The sequence below is a fragment of the Helicoverpa zea genome, chromosome 28 (assembly GCF_022581195.2).
Source record: "Helicoverpa zea isolate HzStark_Cry1AcR chromosome 28, ilHelZeax1.1, whole genome shotgun sequence".
NCBI lineage: Eukaryota > Metazoa > Arthropoda > Insecta > Lepidoptera > Noctuidae > Helicoverpa > Helicoverpa zea.
In genome coordinates, this window is record NC_061479.1 from 5,406,037 (window position 1) to 5,426,360 (window position 20,324).

A 20,324-nucleotide genomic window follows, 5' to 3' on the forward strand; every position below is an offset into this window, starting at 1 on the left:
TCCGTGATATTGACTCTGCTTATACTAACTTAATCATCTTAAAATACTTATTTCTATAGTTATCGGCACGAATCTTGAGCGTTAACTTTCATCTGCGCAGAAGTGATTTATTAGCAAAGAACCAATCCCGAGTGACGGCTATGACGCGATGCGCTGCGGGCCAATCACCGCTTTAGCCCGCCCCCGCTCCTCACTTCATACCACAAAGTGACCCAATATATTACTTCTGCGCAGGTGAAGGTCAGCGCTCAAAATTCGTGCCGATGATTATATCAAACTTAAGTATTATAATTCTTCCTATTATTCTCAAACCATATAACAAAAGTTCTTATTTGAGTAGGTCTTAGTGTTATGACATAATCCACATCGTCTACCGGTTCTGATGTGCCCGTGTCTGCTGCGGGCGGCTCGTCGTCTTTTGGTAAGGTTCTGAGGAAGAAATAGGTTATATTATCTTGATATGTTGGTAGATATGATTGTAGAAATAACAGGCGGTTAGGATAGTGGTCTATCTAGCGATTTTGTGAGGGTTCACTTTTTGTAATTCATCACGCTAAAACTACTGGATGGATTTTCATGAAACCTGATAGCCTCAGGTATTGCATATCAGAATAACATAATAATAAAGGCTACCTTTTATCTTCTTATGAATAAGTTTTTGAGGAAACTACTCTTCTAAAAGTATTTTAAAAAGTCGTGATATTTACACTGTTTACAAATCAAGAATAACTGAACCTATTTGCCTGAATATTGGTATGCAAATCTCCCCACTTGAATCCAGAAAACAGACTTATCTCCATCCGAACACAGGAAGTAGGTAGTTCCCACATTACGCGTGTGAAACCAAAACAGCTAGTGTTTGATAAATCTTCTCCAAAAAACTCTTACCTCTTCCTCCTGCTATTCTCAGTTCTCCTATCACTCTCCCTCTCAATATCAATCTCTTCTTCTTCAGAATAGTCTTGGAGTTCTACGCCACTGCTGTCTTTCCTTTTCCTCAAACGGTTTGGTGATGATTTCAAAGTTACTTCTGAAAAAATATGGGTAATCAGTCAACTTATTTTAGTTATTGAGGAGCTCGTGGCTAAGTAAAAGCCACATGGCTTGATGGAGTACTTAAGCATAGGAGAGTGAGTGCAAAGGGGTTAAGAGGGGGAGTTTATAAGTGAATAAATAAGTGGAGTACATAAAGGAGTACACATAGGCAGTACTCGTACATAAAAGATTTTATAAGGGAGTACATAAAAAGTATAACGTCCCACTGGGTATCCAAAGTTACTTGTTGAAAACCCTGCTTAACATTTACGAGCAGTATCGTGAAAATTATTTCTTAAAAAAAATACCTTTAATAATATGTCCATCATTTTCATTCAAAGTCTTATCCCGTATTCTTCTGCCATCATCCACAAGATACTCTCTATCTCCCTTATTATTATGCCTTCTCCCATCAGTGATAAAGAAAGGCATATCGGCTGCCAAACCCCTACTCTTTACCCTTCTATTTTTAGCCCTAAAATACTTCCTAGTAGTAGCTTCCTCATAATCATAGTCATTCTTATCTCTCATTCTTCTCGACTTCTTCTTCTTTCTAATCTTCTGCATGTCTTCTTCTGAACTCTTCTGGAATGTCCTGTATTGGGCTCTTGGACGGTGTTTGTAGTACATTTCGTAGATTGACTTCGTTATGCCATCGTCTGAGTCATCTATGATAGATGGGTCTGAAAATAATGGATAGGGCATTTAAAAAATTGTGTTTCTGACATTAAAAATGTCCACGGTTTAGGTCACTGCAAGAACTACGCGGAGAAAATCAAAATAATATTGCTCTATGTTTGGGTTTCGGAGGTCAGAAGTTAGCCGTTTCGTACTAATCATTGTTAATATGTTAGAACTGCTATTTAAAATGTTAACATCCTATTTTGTATTCACATTCTTTGAAAAATAAATGATTTGAATAAGGATCTTACTCATGGTGTAAAATGTGAGTTAAGAGTGTAAAGTATGGAATATGGGTTCCATTCCAAGTCAAGTAAAAATAAAAGTACATTCTACGTTATATGATATATTAGATATTTATCTTATTTAGATATTTTAAGAATATCTTGGACACCATTAATCGAATGGACCTGGACTACCAGCTAAGTTTAGGATCTGAGTTGAAGAGACTGGACTATTAAAAAGTATGCTTTTTACCCTCAGGACTTCTCCTCTTGAAACCCTTACCCTTCCTTCTGCGAGGCGATCTCTTCTTCAAATTAGAAGAGAAATCTTCTTCAGAAGACACTATCTCCTCAGTCTCTGCTCCCCAATCAGGTACCAATTTACTCGGCTTCATTCGGCTCAAAAAACTCATTTTTGGGGTCTTTTGAGTCGCGAAAAATTTGAAAGGCTCAGAGAATTTTGTTGTTTCATTAATTTCTGGTTTTAACGTAACTGCTGTTGTAGTATCATTAATTGGTGTTTCTGTAGTTTCGTTCATTCTAATGTCATCAAGGGAAGTATCGTTAATAGTGTTCTCCATGATATTTCCAGTGACGTTAACAGATCGCTTGCGTCGGTCATAGTCGGCGTAAATCGGCATTTTGATTTTGGATCGCGATTTGTCGGAGAAACGGGGTCGGATGTATTTTCTTCGCGTGTAATCGGGATCTTCTTCGGAATAGTGGCCTGAAAAATAAGCATTTACATTCTTATGGCGAAATTACATAAAATAGGGGCGAGCAAATATGTTATTGTAACTCCTCAAAGGTCCAGTTGAAAACCAGCGTCAGAAACTAGCTGTCTAGCATAATGCTGAATTGGACCTATTTGGCGCAACCTTTTGTCATTTTTGTATTTGTAATTCTATGTGTTTATATGTCTTGTGCTGTGTCAATAAATAATCTTTCTTCCTTCTATATTCGAGACACCGTGAGTCCACAGCTAGCATGTGTTCGCACACGGCGGTTGCAGTGTCGCGGACATTTTAGCAAATGTTCGCACGCAATGTGTTACTGTTTGCTAGAGGTAGCTGAATCGATTTAAATGAAATTAAGTACATAGCTAGCCTGGAGTCTGAGAGTGGACATATCCTACTCATTAACCGGCTGCGTGAAGTTGTTCTCTCGGGATGCGGGTCACCGACCGTTTTTGAAGTCATATTTTAGACGTTTTTTCCATACATACCTATTCGGTATTCTGTGCAAATATATAGTTACTTTGTTCTTAATTCGTCATAATCAAATATTTTTAGAGTACCTGATTCCTTATTTTCACCGGTTTTGATAGGTTTCTCATCACCTTCTTCTGCATCTTCAGGTAGAATTCCATCATCAGCTCCGCTGTATACATATCTGGTGACAAAAATAAATATATAAGAAAATTGCCTATTTCCTATGGCTTTACCTGCTTTCCGGAAAAAAATCTTCCCGGACAAAATATTAAAATATTGACTATTCCCAAGCAGTCTTTTTTTTCATTAGGTTTAGTGGTATCGGAGCCTTCAGGGTACAATAGAACACACAAATGTTTGTTCTTTATTCTATTAGTACCAACAATTTAAAAAAAAAACCTAATAATCAATCAATATAAGTAGACGCTAATAAATTGAACGTTGCAATATCCCACTACAATACAAAATAGCCCTTAACACGTATGACTAAAGTCCAATTTCCAACATCACCTGGTACCCATTAAGTACAATAAAAAATAACCCTTAACACGTATAAATAAAGTTCAATTTCCAACCTACCTGGTACTCCAATCCATTTGCCTCGCATCATCTAACCACTGGTTAGCAGCTAACGTGGTTTCCCGCACCATTTTAATGTTCATTTGTAGAAAAATCTTCTTCAATTCCACTGTTATATGTGTGGGTTTCGTATTGTAATCTTCTGGGCCATCGTTCTTGTCATTTCTGTAGCGTTCTGTGAAGATAAAAAGTCATTTAAAGTAGGCCTAAAATAGGCAAGGACATAGGATGAGTATAGTAGAAGTACAATACGAAAGTTTATGAGGGAGTACATAAGGGAGTATTTGGGGAATACAAAGGGCCAATACATAAAAATAAAGTGTGATGTCTCACACTGCGCTCACCAATGTGCATGCCCAGCGCGGTGAGTACGAGCAAGTGTGTCCAGCGCACAAGAGGCAGGTAATGTATAATTATGACTATTAGAATCTGAACCTTATTTGTAATGAACTGAGAGTAATTTTGGCAAAAATTACGTACATACCTCTTATAGGATTTTCCAGCGTATTCTCAAGTCTGAGCAGCACCGTGCCTGCCTTCCACGGCTCCAAGGTCAGAACGTGAATGTGGCGAGGTAGACCGTGCAGCTTCAATACTGAAAACTTTTATTAAGAGGGTTAGTTTACATTCAGATCGCCCGCCCCAGCAACACATGTCTATCTATAGATTTGAGGAACCTTTAGAAGATATGCCATAATTAATGATTCACATTTTTAAGTTCATAGTTTCAGTTTTCAGCATAATGAGCTGTCATTTGAACATCTTTGGCAGTCGTTTCGGGTAGTTAGAAGCCAGAAAATGTAACAACCATTTTTACCGATGCATATTAGATTGTCCAGGTGATCCTGAGCTGAGAAGATCAGATAGGCAGTAGCTTCCTGTAAACCACTGGTATTCAGCTGCATCTTCAACATAGCTGGTTCAAGGCTAGGTAGATAATACCTATCTTGAATATAGGTACATACTACCAAAAATTATTTCCCCTAATTATAAACCCAAATAACTAATATTTGACAAAATTTCTCATCATCACAATCATCTGAATCTTCTTCTAAACCCTTTTACTTCTCCCAGCAACAAACCTACCTAGTAGAATTCCATATTTGACAAAACCATTTCAAAAACATCTTACTCTCTTATTCCTGACATTCTGCCACTTCCTCCTGTTGACCTTCTCTCCAGAAGTGAGGAACAGCCACGGTTCGTACTGCCATTTCCTTGAGAAGAGGGACATCCGCTCCGAGAAGGTTTGGTCGTCCACTGAAAATCGAAGGTATATAATACCTATCTAGAAAAGAAAACTCTGTAAAATGAAAAAGTAGAAAAATGCTTTTATAAACTAGAAAATTGTAAGCATTTTGACTATCCCTTTATCGCTGCAAAGCTGTTTCTCGTGGTTTCGCCAGCATTCCGAGGATACTTTGCCCTATATTAGGGTTAGCCAATAATGTGGCTTTTTATTGGTAAAAGCATTTTCAAAATAAGTTCAGTAGCTCCAGAGTTTATCCCTTGCACAACAACCTTGCACTTAATCTTTTTGTAATATTAGTGTAAAGAATATGTAGGTAGCCCTTACCCACATATTAGTGCTGAACTAAGCTTAATTACCACATTCAAAAGTAGCCAGGATCGTTGCCCGTATAGTAGGTCTAATTAGGAATTAATCTACTTACCCTCTTGCCTATAATTGCCAAACAGAATCCTATGCTTTCCTTTGACGACCAGGCCTACGCCATAAGCTTCTTCATTCAACGTCTCCTCAAGCCCGAAGCCATCATCAGTCAGTAATCTTCTATGAACCTGAACAAAAAGACGTGATAAAGCTGATATTTTCGGCGATTGAGTAGCTTTAAAATCTCCGTGTTTCGAAAGGCACGTTAAATTGGTGGGATCCTGCTGTCAATTGAATTACTTTGGCAGTTGTTACGGGTATTCAGAACCCCGAAAGTCTGACAACCAGACTTACCAAGGGGTACCGGTTTGCCTAGTGACTGGGTTAAGGAGGTCAGATAGGCAATTGCTCCATGGGGCACACTGCTATAACTGAGCTGCATCGTTTCCTCTATAGCTAATAACCAACGTAGTTAGAAAAAGCTGTCAAAAATGTTGAAATGACTGCTGGGATCATCAAACGTCTTCTAAAACACAGAGGAATTCGACATGACAAGATGGTTCATTTTAACGTTGCTTAAGCTTATGATCGAGAGATCAACGCGGCTGTTACTTACCCTTGGGTTAGCGCAAAATTGTGAGTTACCTAAATGATACAAAGAAAACTTTTGTAGGTACACATGAATAACTAAATAAGGAAATTTCCATACCATAAGCTCCATCTCTCCATCGTTATACGAAGTTCCGCCTTGAGTTCTATCCACCAGCACACACATCTCTATACTGGTGTTCATCGAGTGAATACATATGCGAGAAGTCACGGGATAATAGCAAGCTGCTACTGGCTTCTTTTGCTGTTGACCTTGGGGAGGAAGAATGTGGTTAGTATGTTGACCTTGAAATTAAAAGAAAGGGTTGTAGGTCTTTTAAATTACGGGTGTCTGTTAGTGGTTCCATCCGCATCCTGTAGGATCTACTTAGTATATCCGGGGTTAAAAACCTCATGGCCATGGCCATCCTTGATAATTTTCACCGACTTAAAAAAAGTGTGGTTCTCAGATGTATGTTTGTATACATGTTTGTGTGCGATTATATCACGTTTGGCTGGACTGATTTTGATGCGGTTTTCAGTATAGTATTTGTCACGCTTAGTTTTTGGTTTTGGTTTGGTTTCTATAGGTTCCATAACTGAACCGATTTGCAAAATTCTTTCACTGCTGAGAAGACACACTATCTCCGAATGACATACACTTACAGCCACTGACTATTCACACATCCATCACACACACAAAAATCTTATTATTATTAATATTTAATCTGCGTATGGGAAGAAGTTCCCCACGAAAACCGCTAATAAATTAAGTCTTAAACCCAAGTTATGTTAACTTACTAGCAGTCTCATTCCAGCAGGTCCTCCTCATCATCTGCCGCGAGTTGGAGTCGGTGAAGAACTCTCCATTACTGCTGATGTTCGTGGATAGCATGCTCACCACCTCCTTGCCCAGGTCCGTGCTGCAGAAGAAGTATATAAGTTAAACTTCTTAGGAATAGGTGGAATATCACGTTCTTCTTATCTCTTGCCCAATCTGTATAATTAACATCATGAGTGACCATCATAATGAAAAGTTTATTCAAATCGACAAAGCGATTTAACCCTCATCCGGGAATCAAACCAAAATCCTGTGACTACTAGACCAATGAGCTACATTATATAGGTACGTCTATCTTTACCACTCAACCAATAGGTATTAGTCCATTGGCGTACTTTTGCTGTTAAAACTCCTAACCACACTACAGCCTGATGGTTTGAGTGATCCAGTTACCAAAGTACTGGTATTCTGTAACTCACCCTTCTTGATATTGGTGCAATGACCCATTTGAGCTAGAACTCCTCATTACGTTACAGCTGGATGGTTTTACTGATCCAGTTACCAAATTAAATATAACTTCGACCTTTACCAATAGGAATCGGGCCGTTGACTCACTTAAGCTAGAACTCCTCACAACGATACAGCTGGCTGATATTTCTCTATCCTCACATATGTCGGACTTTACCACTTACCCAATAGGTATAGGTCCAACGACCCACTCGGGTTCCATGAACACTTCACCACGGTACAGCCTGATGATCTGCGTAATCCAGTCGCTGAAGCGCTGCCAACCCTCCATACTTCTAACATTTCCAAACCCAATAGACATTAGTCTATTGGCCTACTTATGCTGTTCAATCTCCTTACCACACTACAGCCTGATGGTTTGAGTGACCCAGTCACTGCTATCCTGTAACCTAACACCCTTCGAACTTCACCACTTACCCAATAGCAATAGGTCCAACGGCCCACTCAAGTTAGAACTCCTCACTATGGTACAGCTGGATAATATTACTGATCCAATCACCAAATCACTGCTTTTCTGTATCTTTACATACGTTGAATTTTACCACTGATCCAATAGGTCCAACGACCCACTCCAGCTAGAACTAATAGTTACGTTACAGCTGGATGATATTACTGATCCTATCACAAAAGCTCTGGTATCCTGCATCCTCACATACTTACCCAATAGGTATAGGTCCAACGACCCACTCGAGTTCCACGAACTCCTCACCACGGTACAGTCTGATGATCTGCGTGATCCAGTCGCTGAACCGCTGCCTGATCTCCTTCACTAACGACCCTCGGATGGTGTTGTAGGTTACTTTGTCTGTCACCTGGAACATGAGGTCGTTTTGGTAAGGTTTGGAAAATCCAGCTTATGATTGATATAAACAATTAGTCTTAGTCATCGTAGTCACAGCCTAAAAACGTCCTCTGCTGGACTGCTAGCTCTCACAAGCTGGACAATTATCATATTCACCGCGCTGGGCATAGGTATGTATTGGTGAGCGCAGTGTTGGATATTTTTAAGGTTCGGAGATGCTACTGCTCATCCTAAATGCGATTGCTATAACATTGATCATATATTTAATCTTTTTATACATATGCTCTGTGTAATGAGCTGCATTTCATTTCCTGTCATCCAGGATTTTGATCTAAGAATGTTATCATTTCAACATCCTTTTTAAAGGGAATCATCAAATTGCACCCTGTGGGTGCAGCGTGAGGGAGTTTCATACTTTTACTGCCTAAACCCATTTTGTTCCTCCTTAAGCTCTTTACATAACAGGGCCGCAGTAACTCTTTTGGACAATCTCACAGCCCCAAATAAATTAATTACAAGTCATAAAAATTCCAAGGTCACTCACAGGTGTAGGCCTCTGCCGATCAGGTCGGAAGCTGTAGGCGCCAGACTGCAGAGTCTGCTGACCTTGAGCATAGTAGAAGAAGTTCTGCGATATATCCACCCTGACCCCGTCCACGTGCTGGATAGATTCCAGGAGTCCGGTAGTTTTTTCTACTGTTACTTTCAGGTACTGTAATGTTAAGAAGAATTTGAAATAAATGGTCTTTTTGAGGAATTGAATTTTTTTCCCACCGGATTTTGCTGCACAATAAATTCGGTTTGGCTTACATAACTATTTTGATTTAACTTACATCACATTATGTAAACTTAACAAACAAACAAAAATAAGAAAAGAGTAATTAAAATTAGGTAGTTAAGAATTACAAAACTCATACGAATTGCTGTTACCGGGAATCGCGCCCAAAACAGATGTAAAACATATGATAGACAGATAGATACTTTATTAGGTACATTTTTTTTTACATTTTAGATCTTAGAACTATTTACAGCTATATGTCTGATTTGAGACATACAGAAGACAAAACATAGGATTATTTTTCTGTTATTGTTTTCTCATAAGCATCAACTGATTTCTCGACACGTACGTAAATGTAAGAACCATTAATTTGTTTGATTATACGTTGTTTCAGATTACACGTTCCCTGAAAGCAGTTCCTTCATTTGTTTTAACTTACGTAGGGTTACGGTCATTGAATATACCTACGTCAGAAAGATTTACGTTGATACGAAAGAAAGATTGAAGTACATAAATGAGCGATTTTCAACCTTTTTCGCGACACAATCCCCTTTTACATGAAGAACTATTTTGGTACCCTATCCGTTCTGGTTTAAAAAATTTATTCCATGTCATAAACGTTAGTAAGTGGTACTTTTAAGACAGTAGAGATCTCATGAGTTATTTTATTATGTCCTGTCTTTCACATACTTCTCAGGGGCTTCGCGGTCTATCTAAACAGGTGAAATTCGAAACTCCTTGGGACTGTTTAGACACCATATTATATCATATTAATCGGTAGAGTGAGAATTATTTCGCGATTTCATACAAGGGTCCAAGTTCTTACCTCATTAGATATGAAAGGAATTATTTCTTGTTCGGCTTCAGCTTTCCCAGGAGGGTTCGATTTTGAAAATTTCTTCGCGAACTCGTTTTCTTCCTGTAACAAAAACATTTCAGTTACAATGATCAACATATCAAAATAATAATGTTCTTGATTATCTGTATTTTTATCCATTTAATGAACCAAATCTTCTTCACGAAATGCTCTATCTGCAAGAAAAAACCTCGGTGAATATAAATAAATGAAAACTTGTATACATAACATAACTTGTAAACATCTGTATACATAAAGTACCAGTTGTTTCCGTCGGGTTATGAGAACAAGAGAATAGTGAATACACGTGTGTCCAAGCAAATGCTTGTGCTCTATAATATGTATGTCCTGCGCAGTTGGCTGGTCTCCTTATACGAGAACAGCCGCCGTAGCCGATAATCAGCTAGGATGCCATTACTAGTAACGATGTAAAGTATATATCTCACCAATTGATCTCGAACGGGTGCAATATAATATGCAGTGAACCCAAGTGGAGGTATGTTCTCGGCTTCGAAGCACAACTCCTGGATGGCTGTAGAGGATCTGCCGGGGAGGTTGATAATGGCTGCTGGGAGGGGCACTAGCTGGTATTCCACTTCCTCATCTGAAGGTTGAAGAAAGCATCAAATCATTATACATATTTTATGCCGGTGATATTGAATTTGTGTTTGTTTTATCACCAGAATATCAGGCTCATAGAAAACACTTTACAAGGGTACCTTTACATGAAACTAGAGATATATCGTCATCATCTGCCTAGTCTTTTATCAAGTTCGTGACTTCTGGCTACTCATAACGACTGCCAAAGATGTTCAAATGACCGTCGGGACCAGCCAATTTGACATACCTCTCGAAAAACGGGGGAACTCGTCATGACAAAGATGGTCACCAATTCCCGGCCTGACCTATCGGGATACTATCGGGAGTCACTCTACGTAGTACTTAGCTGCATCTGGTCAGACTGGAAGCTGACCCCAACATAGTTGGCAAAAGGCCGATGATTATGGATACCTTTTGCTTATTTACTCAAAATGTTTTGCATATTGTACAACGGCGGACTTAACGCTTCGACTTTTTCTACGTGTCTGCTATTAAGTGGTGGAGAAATAGTAGTGGTAGGTGGTATTACCATTGAAATCTCTGATGGTATAGTGAAGAGCTATGGCAGGCAGACGCACGTGGTGGTAAGTCTTCACGCTTAGAGGGTTGTAAACCAGTAGTAACATGGATTCTTGGTTTTCTGTGAACTAGAAATCAAAAACATGTAGTTAGGTGGTGTGTCCAGCTCGATGTTTAGGATAAAAAAATAATTTTCAAAAAGGATTAATGGCCAAAATAAGTTACTTTATTGCTTTTGATCCATTGGCTTTTAATTAAGATGAAATTGCAGCCTGAAAATAAAGGCATTTTTGATTTTTAATTTAATTATAACAGGATAACGGTTAAAAAAAAAATTGAGAGAAAAAGGTGTAAGGCCCCCCTGCAAAACAGGTAGTGCGCAGTTTATAAAAATGAGTTCCAAACCAGTATCATACCGACAAAAGGCTATTCCCAATATTCGGATTTGTTGACTAGATAATGTATTTTGACATTAGCCCATTAAGCAAATCAACAGAGTGCTGATTCCGAGTTTTGACAGCTTTCGCAACTCGATACGTAATTATAAGTCTATTGAAATAAAGAGTCGTATGCTACGTCACATTATTTAGGTATTACTTCTTCTTTCATTTTGCCCGTTATTAATGATTACACTCGCAAAAGTGAGCTCAGGTGTAATACGACCAAGTACTGATGACAGTCTTTATTAAATACACAATTCTAAGATAAGTGCTACGTGATTCAATGGTATGATAATCTTCGCATCGAAAAAATTAACTTGCAAAACTCGCACTAGGCACTCAGATGCATAGAATATTGGGAACGACTGTAATGTAGGTGAAAGATAAAATAAAGTATCGGCCTACAGTCTGCCCAACTATTGGCAGACACTTTAGTCTGCAGAATGCGGGGGCTTAAGAAATCTTACCCTGCACTGGCTCATGTTGAGTTGATGGCATATCACAAACTGCTGGTTATTCTTGGTTCGGCGACTTCCTCCCCACGTGGGAGTCAGGTAACTGCGAAAAGAACAAGCTCATCATCATTTAACATGGTGCAACTGTCTAACTCACTCAAGTAACAATACTATGCCTAGCAACCTAATACCTCTTGATAAGACTGGTTCAGCCGGGACCCCCCAATTTAACATGTAAAACTCTTATATATAAGAACATATAAAGATGAAAGATGGGAAGATGAATTTACTTCGAATTCTTTGGAAGTAAATTCCTGATTTTCGTTAGAACATACCTGAGTAAATTTGACACCTTTTTAGTACACGCGTCGATGGCTTCGCTCAAGATTCGTACAAAATCGGACGTGACGTGTTGTTGACTCGTCCCTGTAAATTTTTTTATGATTAACTTACGACTTACTTTATTCTAAGCTGTATTTAGATGATTAAGAAACCAACAATTTTTCAAATTCAAACCGCAAACTTATTGTTGGCTAATAATATGATCCACGATTTGATTGGACTCTTAAATCAGTAAGGCAAGTTAGGCAACCAACCATCGGGCTAACTATTGGTTGAAAGTTTAGTCTGCAGTGTAGGGGACTAAATCCTTTCTAATATTATAAAGCTGAAGAGTTATTTTTTAATGCTTTCTTTGCTTGAACGCTCTAAGCTTAGAATCTACAAGATTGATTTAGTAGTTTTGTCGGAAGACTACTCTTACTCCCTTTGTGCGGAGTAGTTCCCACGGAACGGGTGTAACCTATTGTAAGTATAATTATATTGCTATGTAGGGTACCTGTAATAGCATCATGATGGAGTACTAGGCTCACAGCGTGCCTCAAGAGATGCAGTTCATACGAATCTCCAAGCCGAGCAATCACTGTCATCTGTTTCACTACCTAGAAGTATATTATAAGAATAAATAACGAAATTATATTAAATTGACAACTATAAAAACTTAACAAATAAAAAAAATATATACATGTATATGAAAAACGTCAGTCTGTCACCGGGGATTGTTTGTGCCCAAAAGGCTGTCTACTTTGCAACGTTGAATGGCTATGCAAATTCTTACGCATATTATTTTGTGTCCTGTAGGTTTAATAAGCTATGAGAATCAGAGTTTTCTTAAGTCTACTGGATGTTATAAAGGTGGAAATTATAGGACAAATTAAAAAAAAAAAACCGAAGTTCTTCATATACTTCTGGGTAAGTGCATAATAAAAGTCATCCTCTGTTATTTTATATTTTACTTACTTGCAGAAAGACATGGGCTCTTCTCGCAAAGTACTTCAGGCTAGGTCTGGATGTGTAGTACCCAGTCCAGTACGTTAGGGAGTCACTGCCATAGGGCAGCTGGTCTCCCTGTAAAATATTACAAATTATACCATCTGCCTAGCCTTTACCCTACTATGTTGCGGTTGGCTTCTAGTCTAACTGTACCAGTGTGCCACATATAGCTACTAAGCTGCCTATCAGACCTCCATCATCATCCCCCTATCAGACCTCCGCAACCCAATAATCCTAGGTAAGACTGGTGTCAGGCTTACTGGCTTTTGCCTAACCGTAACGACTGCCAAAAATGTTAAATAACAGCCGGGATCTACAGTTTAACGTTCGCTCAGAAACACAGTCAATGGTGTCTGAGATATACTTAGAACGTACATACAAACTTAGAAAAGTTGCATTGGTACTTGCCTGAACTGGAACCCACGCACTCATACTTGAGAGGATGGTTCTTTACCCACTAGGCCACCACGACTTTTACCGTACGGCAACTGACGGTACGTATAGCAGTTTATTCTTTAGAAAATATTCCAAATATTACCTTTTCAGTATAAACAGCTTTATCTCTCCTTCCATATAGATAGATAGCTTTCAGGTAGCAAGATGGTGTCGAGTAGAATATGTTGATGTCGGACAAGTTCGCTGGATGTGTGTTCACGTGGCTGAAAAGTAATAAAATTTATCCTTTTATGGCCCAAGTTTACAGACAGCATAAAACTGTTGATTACTATGAATTTTCGCGTTCAATTTCGAAAGAAAATAGTTCGATTAATGTGGGCAAAAGTAGTACGAGCTTTTCTTCTAAATGCAAGTTTCCACAGAAATTGTTCGGGCAACTTTTGATTGCGAACCAAATATGCGTGCGTTGGGGCAAATCTTTTGCTAGCGTGTGTTCATGCACGGGCGCACAAAGCTTCACTATTCCCGGGTGTTACAGGCTTATAAATCCAAGTTAATTACGCAATTTTTCCTCAGGAAATTGTAAGCTCCTAAGTTTAAAATTTTATAAAAATAACATTTTCAGGACTTATGAAATCCCGGAACTTTTCCCGGGACGCAGCTAAAACCGCGAGAAACTGCTTGGGAATATATTGATGATAAAAATGTGTTACTTGATAAGTTTATCCATGTTCATGAACCAGTTGGCGGCGCTCTGGTAGGTGAAGTCTCCCCCCATGGTCACCATGATGTTGTCGTGGTCGTAGTACTTAGCTTGTCTCTCTATCTGGGATATGAAGTCGTTTACCTGGGAATGGAGAAGTTTTGTTTAGCAGAGCATTTTTAGAATTATTGATAGAAATTCAATCGATAAATCTTCTGCGAAGTTATAGTAAAAGTAGCACCGGTCGAATGATTTTAAGGCGTTTAAACGCTCGTCATTGTGGGTCTGTGGATGGCTGACTATCTTGTCATGATTACCTCCTCCGTATTTCGCGAAAGATTTCGGAACATTTTGGAGTTTTTTAATTGCAAGAATACATAAGAGCAACATGGTGAAACAATGATGATTTCCTCAAAAAGTCATGGTGGCCTTGTAGTTAAAGCCAGGCTCTCAAATATATGGGTTTGATTCGAGGTCAGGATACCAATGTAACGTACTTTCTACTAAGTATATCTTGGATAAGTAAAGGTGAAGGAAAACACTTTCAGGAAATCTGGTCTTTAAAGTTTAAAATCACCAATCTGCCTTTAGCACACGTGGCAATTAACACTCGATCCTTCTCCACGTAGATAGGCCTGTGCCCACAACCAGGATGATAAAAAGGCTGATGATGATGGTGAATAAAGTACTTAAGACTGATGATGAAGTACTGACTCGTCTATCAGCATTGTAGACCTTATTGTCCGGATCGTCAATAATAGGCTCGTCGTTGCAGAGGAAATCGAAACAGAAGCCGTCAGTAGCGCAGCCCAGCAGTGGAACAATTCAAAGGCTGATGATGATGATGAAGATGTTCATGATGATTATGATGAAGAAGATGAAAAAGATGAAGAAAATGGAGAAGATGGAGAAGATGATGGTGATGATGATGAGGCACTTACTCGTCTATCAGCATTGTAGACCTTATTGTCCGGATCGTCAATAATAGGCTCGTCGTTGCAGAGGAAATCGAAACAGAAGCCGTCGTCAGTAGCGCAGCCCAGCAGTGGGACAATTCAAAGGCTGATGATGATGATGAAGATGTTTATGATGATTATGATGAAGAAGATGAAAAAGATGAAGGAAATGGAGAAGATGGAGAAGATGATGGTGATGATGATGAGGCACTTACTCGTCTATCAGCATTGTAGACCTTATTGTCCGGATCGTCAATAATAGGCTCGTCGTTGCAGAGGAAATCGAAACAGAAGCCGTCAGTAGCGCAGCCCAGCAGTGGGACAATTCAAAGGCTGATGATGATGATGAAGATGTTTATGATGATTATGATGAAGATGAAAAAGATGAAGAAGATGAAGAAGATGAAGAAGATGAAGAAGATGAAGAAGATGAAGAAAATGGTGAAGATGGAGAAGATGATGGTGATGATGATGAGGCACTTACTCGTCTATCAGCATTGTAGACCTTATTGTCCGGATCGTCAATAATAGGCTCGTCGTTGCAGAGGAAATCGAAGCAGAAGCCATCGGGAGCGTTGTACAGGTTGAACAACGTGTTTGTCATTATGTCTGACATTTTGCCTGGAAGGTGAAAAGTTTTTAAACAAGCAATTTAACGATGGCTTCTTTACTCAGATTATAGCAAACTATATAGGTATAGTTAAGGTACCACCATTAACTAAAAACAAATAATATGTAAAAGATTGTTTGAAATAGCCTTTGAGATACAAAGCCATTCAATTCAGTTCAGTTTTCAGATTTTAGTAGCGTTTTTGCCACCAGACCTTACCTAAAACATCGGACCCTCTCCACATGAACTCCATTCTATCTTCTTCTATCATGGACTCTCGCTCTTTGTGGTCTACTCGACCTGAAAGCACATTACAAGATATTTTCTGTGCATTTTTTTCTAAATTAGTCGCTTCCCAAAAAAAATACATATGGACTATAGATAAGATACTAGAGATATAAAAAGTTACTTACCTATGTTTTAAGTATGAATGTGAATGGATAGGCGTAAGAGAAACAGGAAGAGGCGAATTAAGGCAAAAATATATATTTAATGCCTAAAAATTGCATAAAAAGGGAGTGGGTGCCAGTATGACGGCTGTCAGAGAGGAATGGCTGTGTAAAACAATTGCACCGACTACTAATGCTTTTGGAACAAGGTAGGAAGATGAAAAAGAAGACTTACTTACCTATGAAAAGACCATCGTATCCCATTTGAGCTAGCAAAGAGACCTGTTCTCTTGTGTGTCCGTATGTGTCTATCTGCCATGCTGCTTTCGGCTTGCCACAGGGTCCAAGTGTATCGTTAAGTTTTCTGAAATAGAAGTGAAACTTTAGTTGACATTGTAGTAATTACAAATATTTTCTATAATTTTGAAGAAGAGTAATAAATAACTGGAGTAATCCATTCAAAGCAAAACTATTAGCAAAATTATTATTGGCAGAGGTTGCTAAAAACTAAAAAAAAACAAGACTTATGGGTACTTAGTACCCTCTAATAGGTACTCAAAGTTCTTAGGGTAGGTCGGATACTAACTATAACGATAACCAAACCATAACCATCCAGCCAACCAGCCATTTGACGGCGATACGATAGCTAGATATACAGATAACTTGTCAGTACCGTCACAAGTCCTTACTTGTGACGGTACTGACACCTGTACGGTACGGTGTGTAACCTTTTACACACCCTATAATAGTGTTTGAAGAAAAGAAAGAATTTATGATTGAGCAATCTTTAATATTGAGAGGAGTCTCAGTAATTGGCCGTAAGTCCGTTAATAAAATAATTCCTTAAAGGAGTTTTTACAAAATCTGTCTTTACTAACTCACCTTAACCCCCAAGTATACTGATCAATGATATGCAAATAATCCGGGGTAGCCTCATCATTATGCACCCATCCTCCGCCAGCGAACTCCACGCGGCCTTCCTGCACCAGTGACCTGAAGGTAGCCCTTGTGGTGGGCCGCTGTTCTTTCCACCAGCGCCAGAAGTATGCTGTCTCGGAGAAGGTGAACCTTGGAGAAATGGGTTAGTGGTTATTCTGATGCAGATCAAAATGGTTGGTGTTTTGGTGTTAATAAGTTTTCACAAAGTCGATAACAACAGGTAAACATAGAACCACAAATATAATTTTTGGTCGCCGTCATATCCGTAGAATACTTTGGTTTAACAAATCCCGAAGAAAGCTCATTTGGGCGAAGCCAGTGACATTCGTCTTCCCCTGAATACAGTCATGGCGACGCTATATTCTTAGGAGGTTCCATTATGCTGCTCTTAATTTTCTTCTGCATGGTTCCGCTTCTAAACCCTTTTAAGAATTTTCTTTCTTTAAGAAGTGACTTACTTGCGTCTCTTGTCGTGTAGTAACTCGGAGAGTACGGAATGGTAGATCAGCTGTACATTAGCCGTGCTAACTGACGTCTTAGCTGTCAATAAAAAACATAATTTAAGAATAATCTTGTAAATAAATGTTCTAGTTTGGGGTGGAAGTGGGTCCCAGCAGTCTATTGAATATCTTTGGCAGTCGGTACGGGTCCAAAGTCCAGAAAGTCTGACGACCAGTCTCACCAAGGCGTAGAGAGTTGTCGGGTTAAGAGATGAGATAGGTAGTCGCTTTATGTGGCACACTGGTACTCAGCTGCATCCAGTCAGACGGTAAGTTGATCCTAACATAATTGGGAAAAGTTTCGGCGATGAATTAAAATAAGCGTTATAAAATCTTTCAAGCTGGCAGTATAGCACATTGAAAGGCAGTTCTTCACTTGGCTACTTGAAGTATCAACAAGACGCTAACAAGAATTGAGAACCGCCTTCTTGGGAAGTCCGCTAGAAACAAAGGTACTAGTTGTACTATTTGTTCTATTTATTTTTTCTTCTTGTCTGTGTTCTGTTTGTGTAACTGTATACATAAACCACTAAATAAAGGTAAATAAAGATTACTTCCATAGTAGTATTCGTCGAAGGTCTTCACCCAGCCGGCGTCCATGTGTGAGTGAGGTATTAGGTGAACGTTCAGGGCGCCATCTCTTGTTTGTGGGCATTGCTGAAGAAAATGTTTTAAATATTAGTCAGTCAAGTTAAAGTATCAGGTTATTAGGTAAGAGTGTTTCGATTTCAAGTAAGGGATAGGAGGGAAGGAAGCAATTTATATTTTCATGAGACTGCGTCTGAGAGTGAAAAATTCTCAAAAGTATTTTTGTATCGGAATCATGTTGTCTTTCTAGGAAGATACCGTTGCAAAGCAAATCCTATTGCTACCGTCTGAAAAGTCGCTTCTTTTACACTTGGTTTTTACTTAAAGACGACGCCTATTACATAATGTATTTTCTTAGTGTATCTTAGACAACAACGACTTAGTTAAGGTGAAGGAAAGCATCTTGAAGAAACCTGGATTTTACAATCCAAAATCACCCCCTTGGGCAAGCGTGATGATTTACGCTCGTTCCTTCTCAGTATGAAAAGAGGCCATAACGCGCAAATAGGACTATAAAACCACCAACGTCCAGACTCCAGGCTGCTATGCGAAAGTTTCTGATACCCACAAAGCTATTTCGGCCCGACCCGTGAATCGAACCGGGAACCTCCTTCGCGCTTTGCGACTACTAAATTAACAGGACAGTATTAAAAGTAAATAAATAAATAAAGATTTAATTAATATTATAATTTAAAGTATTATTTGCCTCCCTAAGCCATAGATTACATAACAGTCTTAACATATTGTGAAAAGCTACAAATAGACTTAGGTTCTATTAAAAAAAATACATACCTTATAACCACATTCAATTTTACTCTTCACAGACGAAATAATTTTCAGTTCCAACAAAACTATTATGAACACATAATGAATTAAACAAAACATTATTTTAACAAAACAAAACTATTTTTCAAAAACCTAATTCTACATTTAAAAATCGAACAAATATTATTTATTTTAAAATCATTTTTAGTATTATTTTTCGAAAGAGTTGGATTATTTTTGAAAGAGTTGTATTTTTTGCTCTGTTTTTTTGAAAAAAGTTGGTTGGTGGTTCAAAAGGTGGTGTTTCTAAGGTAAATGGAAGTAAACTGTGGTCATGAGGGAAAGTACTTGCAACTGTTGAAATTAGACGCCTGTTTACAGTAAGGATATGTTCACACTTGGCCGATTATTGAACTCTGGTTGTTTCTCGTACTTTCACCCGTGAACCGTGGAAACTACTGATACGACTACCTGATAAAATATAGCCTAAGTCATCCGGGGATTGTGTAGTTTCCTAACAGTGAAGTAGTTTTTAAATCAATTCAGTAGTTACGTAGCCTTTACCCTAAAGGCTAATCATCATCATCATCATTAATTTAAGAGCCCAGCTCTTGTCGGTGCAGCTCCTTCCATTTACACCTATCTAGCGCCAACTCCTGAACTTCCTTATACGTCACAACCTTCACCTTTTCTTTAATTTGCTTGATGTAGATTAAAGGCTAATAAAAATATTTTTTAATCCTTATAATGTTACGTCAGAAAAATATTTCTTAGTTATGAACTGTATTTTGATACGGTTTTCAGGTCACATTATAAACATAAAAAAATCCTATGATTTTCAGATAAACTGAATTACTTTCGAATTCAAAGTTTACTTCTGCCTGCGGTTTCACCCGCATCCCTTGGGAACCTAGGCACCCGGATAAAAGCGACAAATGGGCTATCTAACACTGAAGGTTTTTTTTTAATCGGACCAGTAGTTCCTGAGATTAGGGCGTTCAAGCTAGATAAGACTTTTCGGACTAACAGGATCAGTTAGACTTAGTTTTATTCTAGAGTTATCAGAAAACTTGACCTGCATTAGTGTGAACCCAGCCTTTTCCGTTCAAATAACTAGTATCGGGTTAGCAAAACAAGGCTCAGTTAAACGGTAACATTAAACAGAATCACAGCTGGGAGTTTCTCATGAACACTCACGTTTGCTCATTGTCGTGGGATCACCAGATGAAGTGAAGTATTCCATAGAATTACAGTATAAATGTACATAGTTATCAAAATAAAAAAAAATATTCATACTTTATTTTCATACCTAGTTATTTACATAGATATTTACAACACAAAAAAAACTATCCTAGTAAAAGAAAAAATAAAACCGGCCAAGTGCGTTTATAATCGCGCACGAAGGGTTCCGTACCAGAGCAAAAATGAGCAAAATAATCACGTTTGTTGTATGGAAG

General features: G+C 38.5%; 1 protein-coding gene across 1 annotated transcript; it reads right to left on the reverse strand.

The window, feature by feature from the left end:
• Nucleotides 1-265: 265 nt before the first annotated feature.
• LOC124643650 (lysosomal alpha-mannosidase-like) lies at nucleotides 266-18,987 on the reverse strand. The gene is made up of 29 exons (XM_047182668.1): nucleotides 18,895-18,987; nucleotides 18,069-18,171; nucleotides 17,473-17,554; nucleotides 16,958-17,143; nucleotides 16,315-16,439; nucleotides 15,906-15,986; nucleotides 15,561-15,697; nucleotides 14,131-14,264; nucleotides 13,560-13,680; nucleotides 12,989-13,096; nucleotides 12,528-12,630; nucleotides 12,025-12,115; nucleotides 11,702-11,792; nucleotides 10,805-10,922; nucleotides 10,122-10,279; nucleotides 9,646-9,738; nucleotides 8,586-8,753; nucleotides 7,900-8,051; nucleotides 6,732-6,853; nucleotides 6,052-6,203; nucleotides 5,404-5,530; nucleotides 4,863-4,990; nucleotides 4,211-4,332; nucleotides 3,731-3,895; nucleotides 3,238-3,332; nucleotides 2,274-2,667; nucleotides 1,344-1,705; nucleotides 889-1,030; nucleotides 266-429 (listed from the first exon to the last, which is right to left on the reverse strand). The coding sequence occupies exons 1-29, from the start codon at nucleotides 18,985-18,987 to the stop codon at nucleotides 279-281; spliced, it is 4,104 nt and encodes a 1,367-aa protein (XP_047038624.1). The 3' UTR covers nucleotides 266-278.
• Between the last annotated feature and the right edge of the window lie 1,337 nt (nucleotides 18,988-20,324).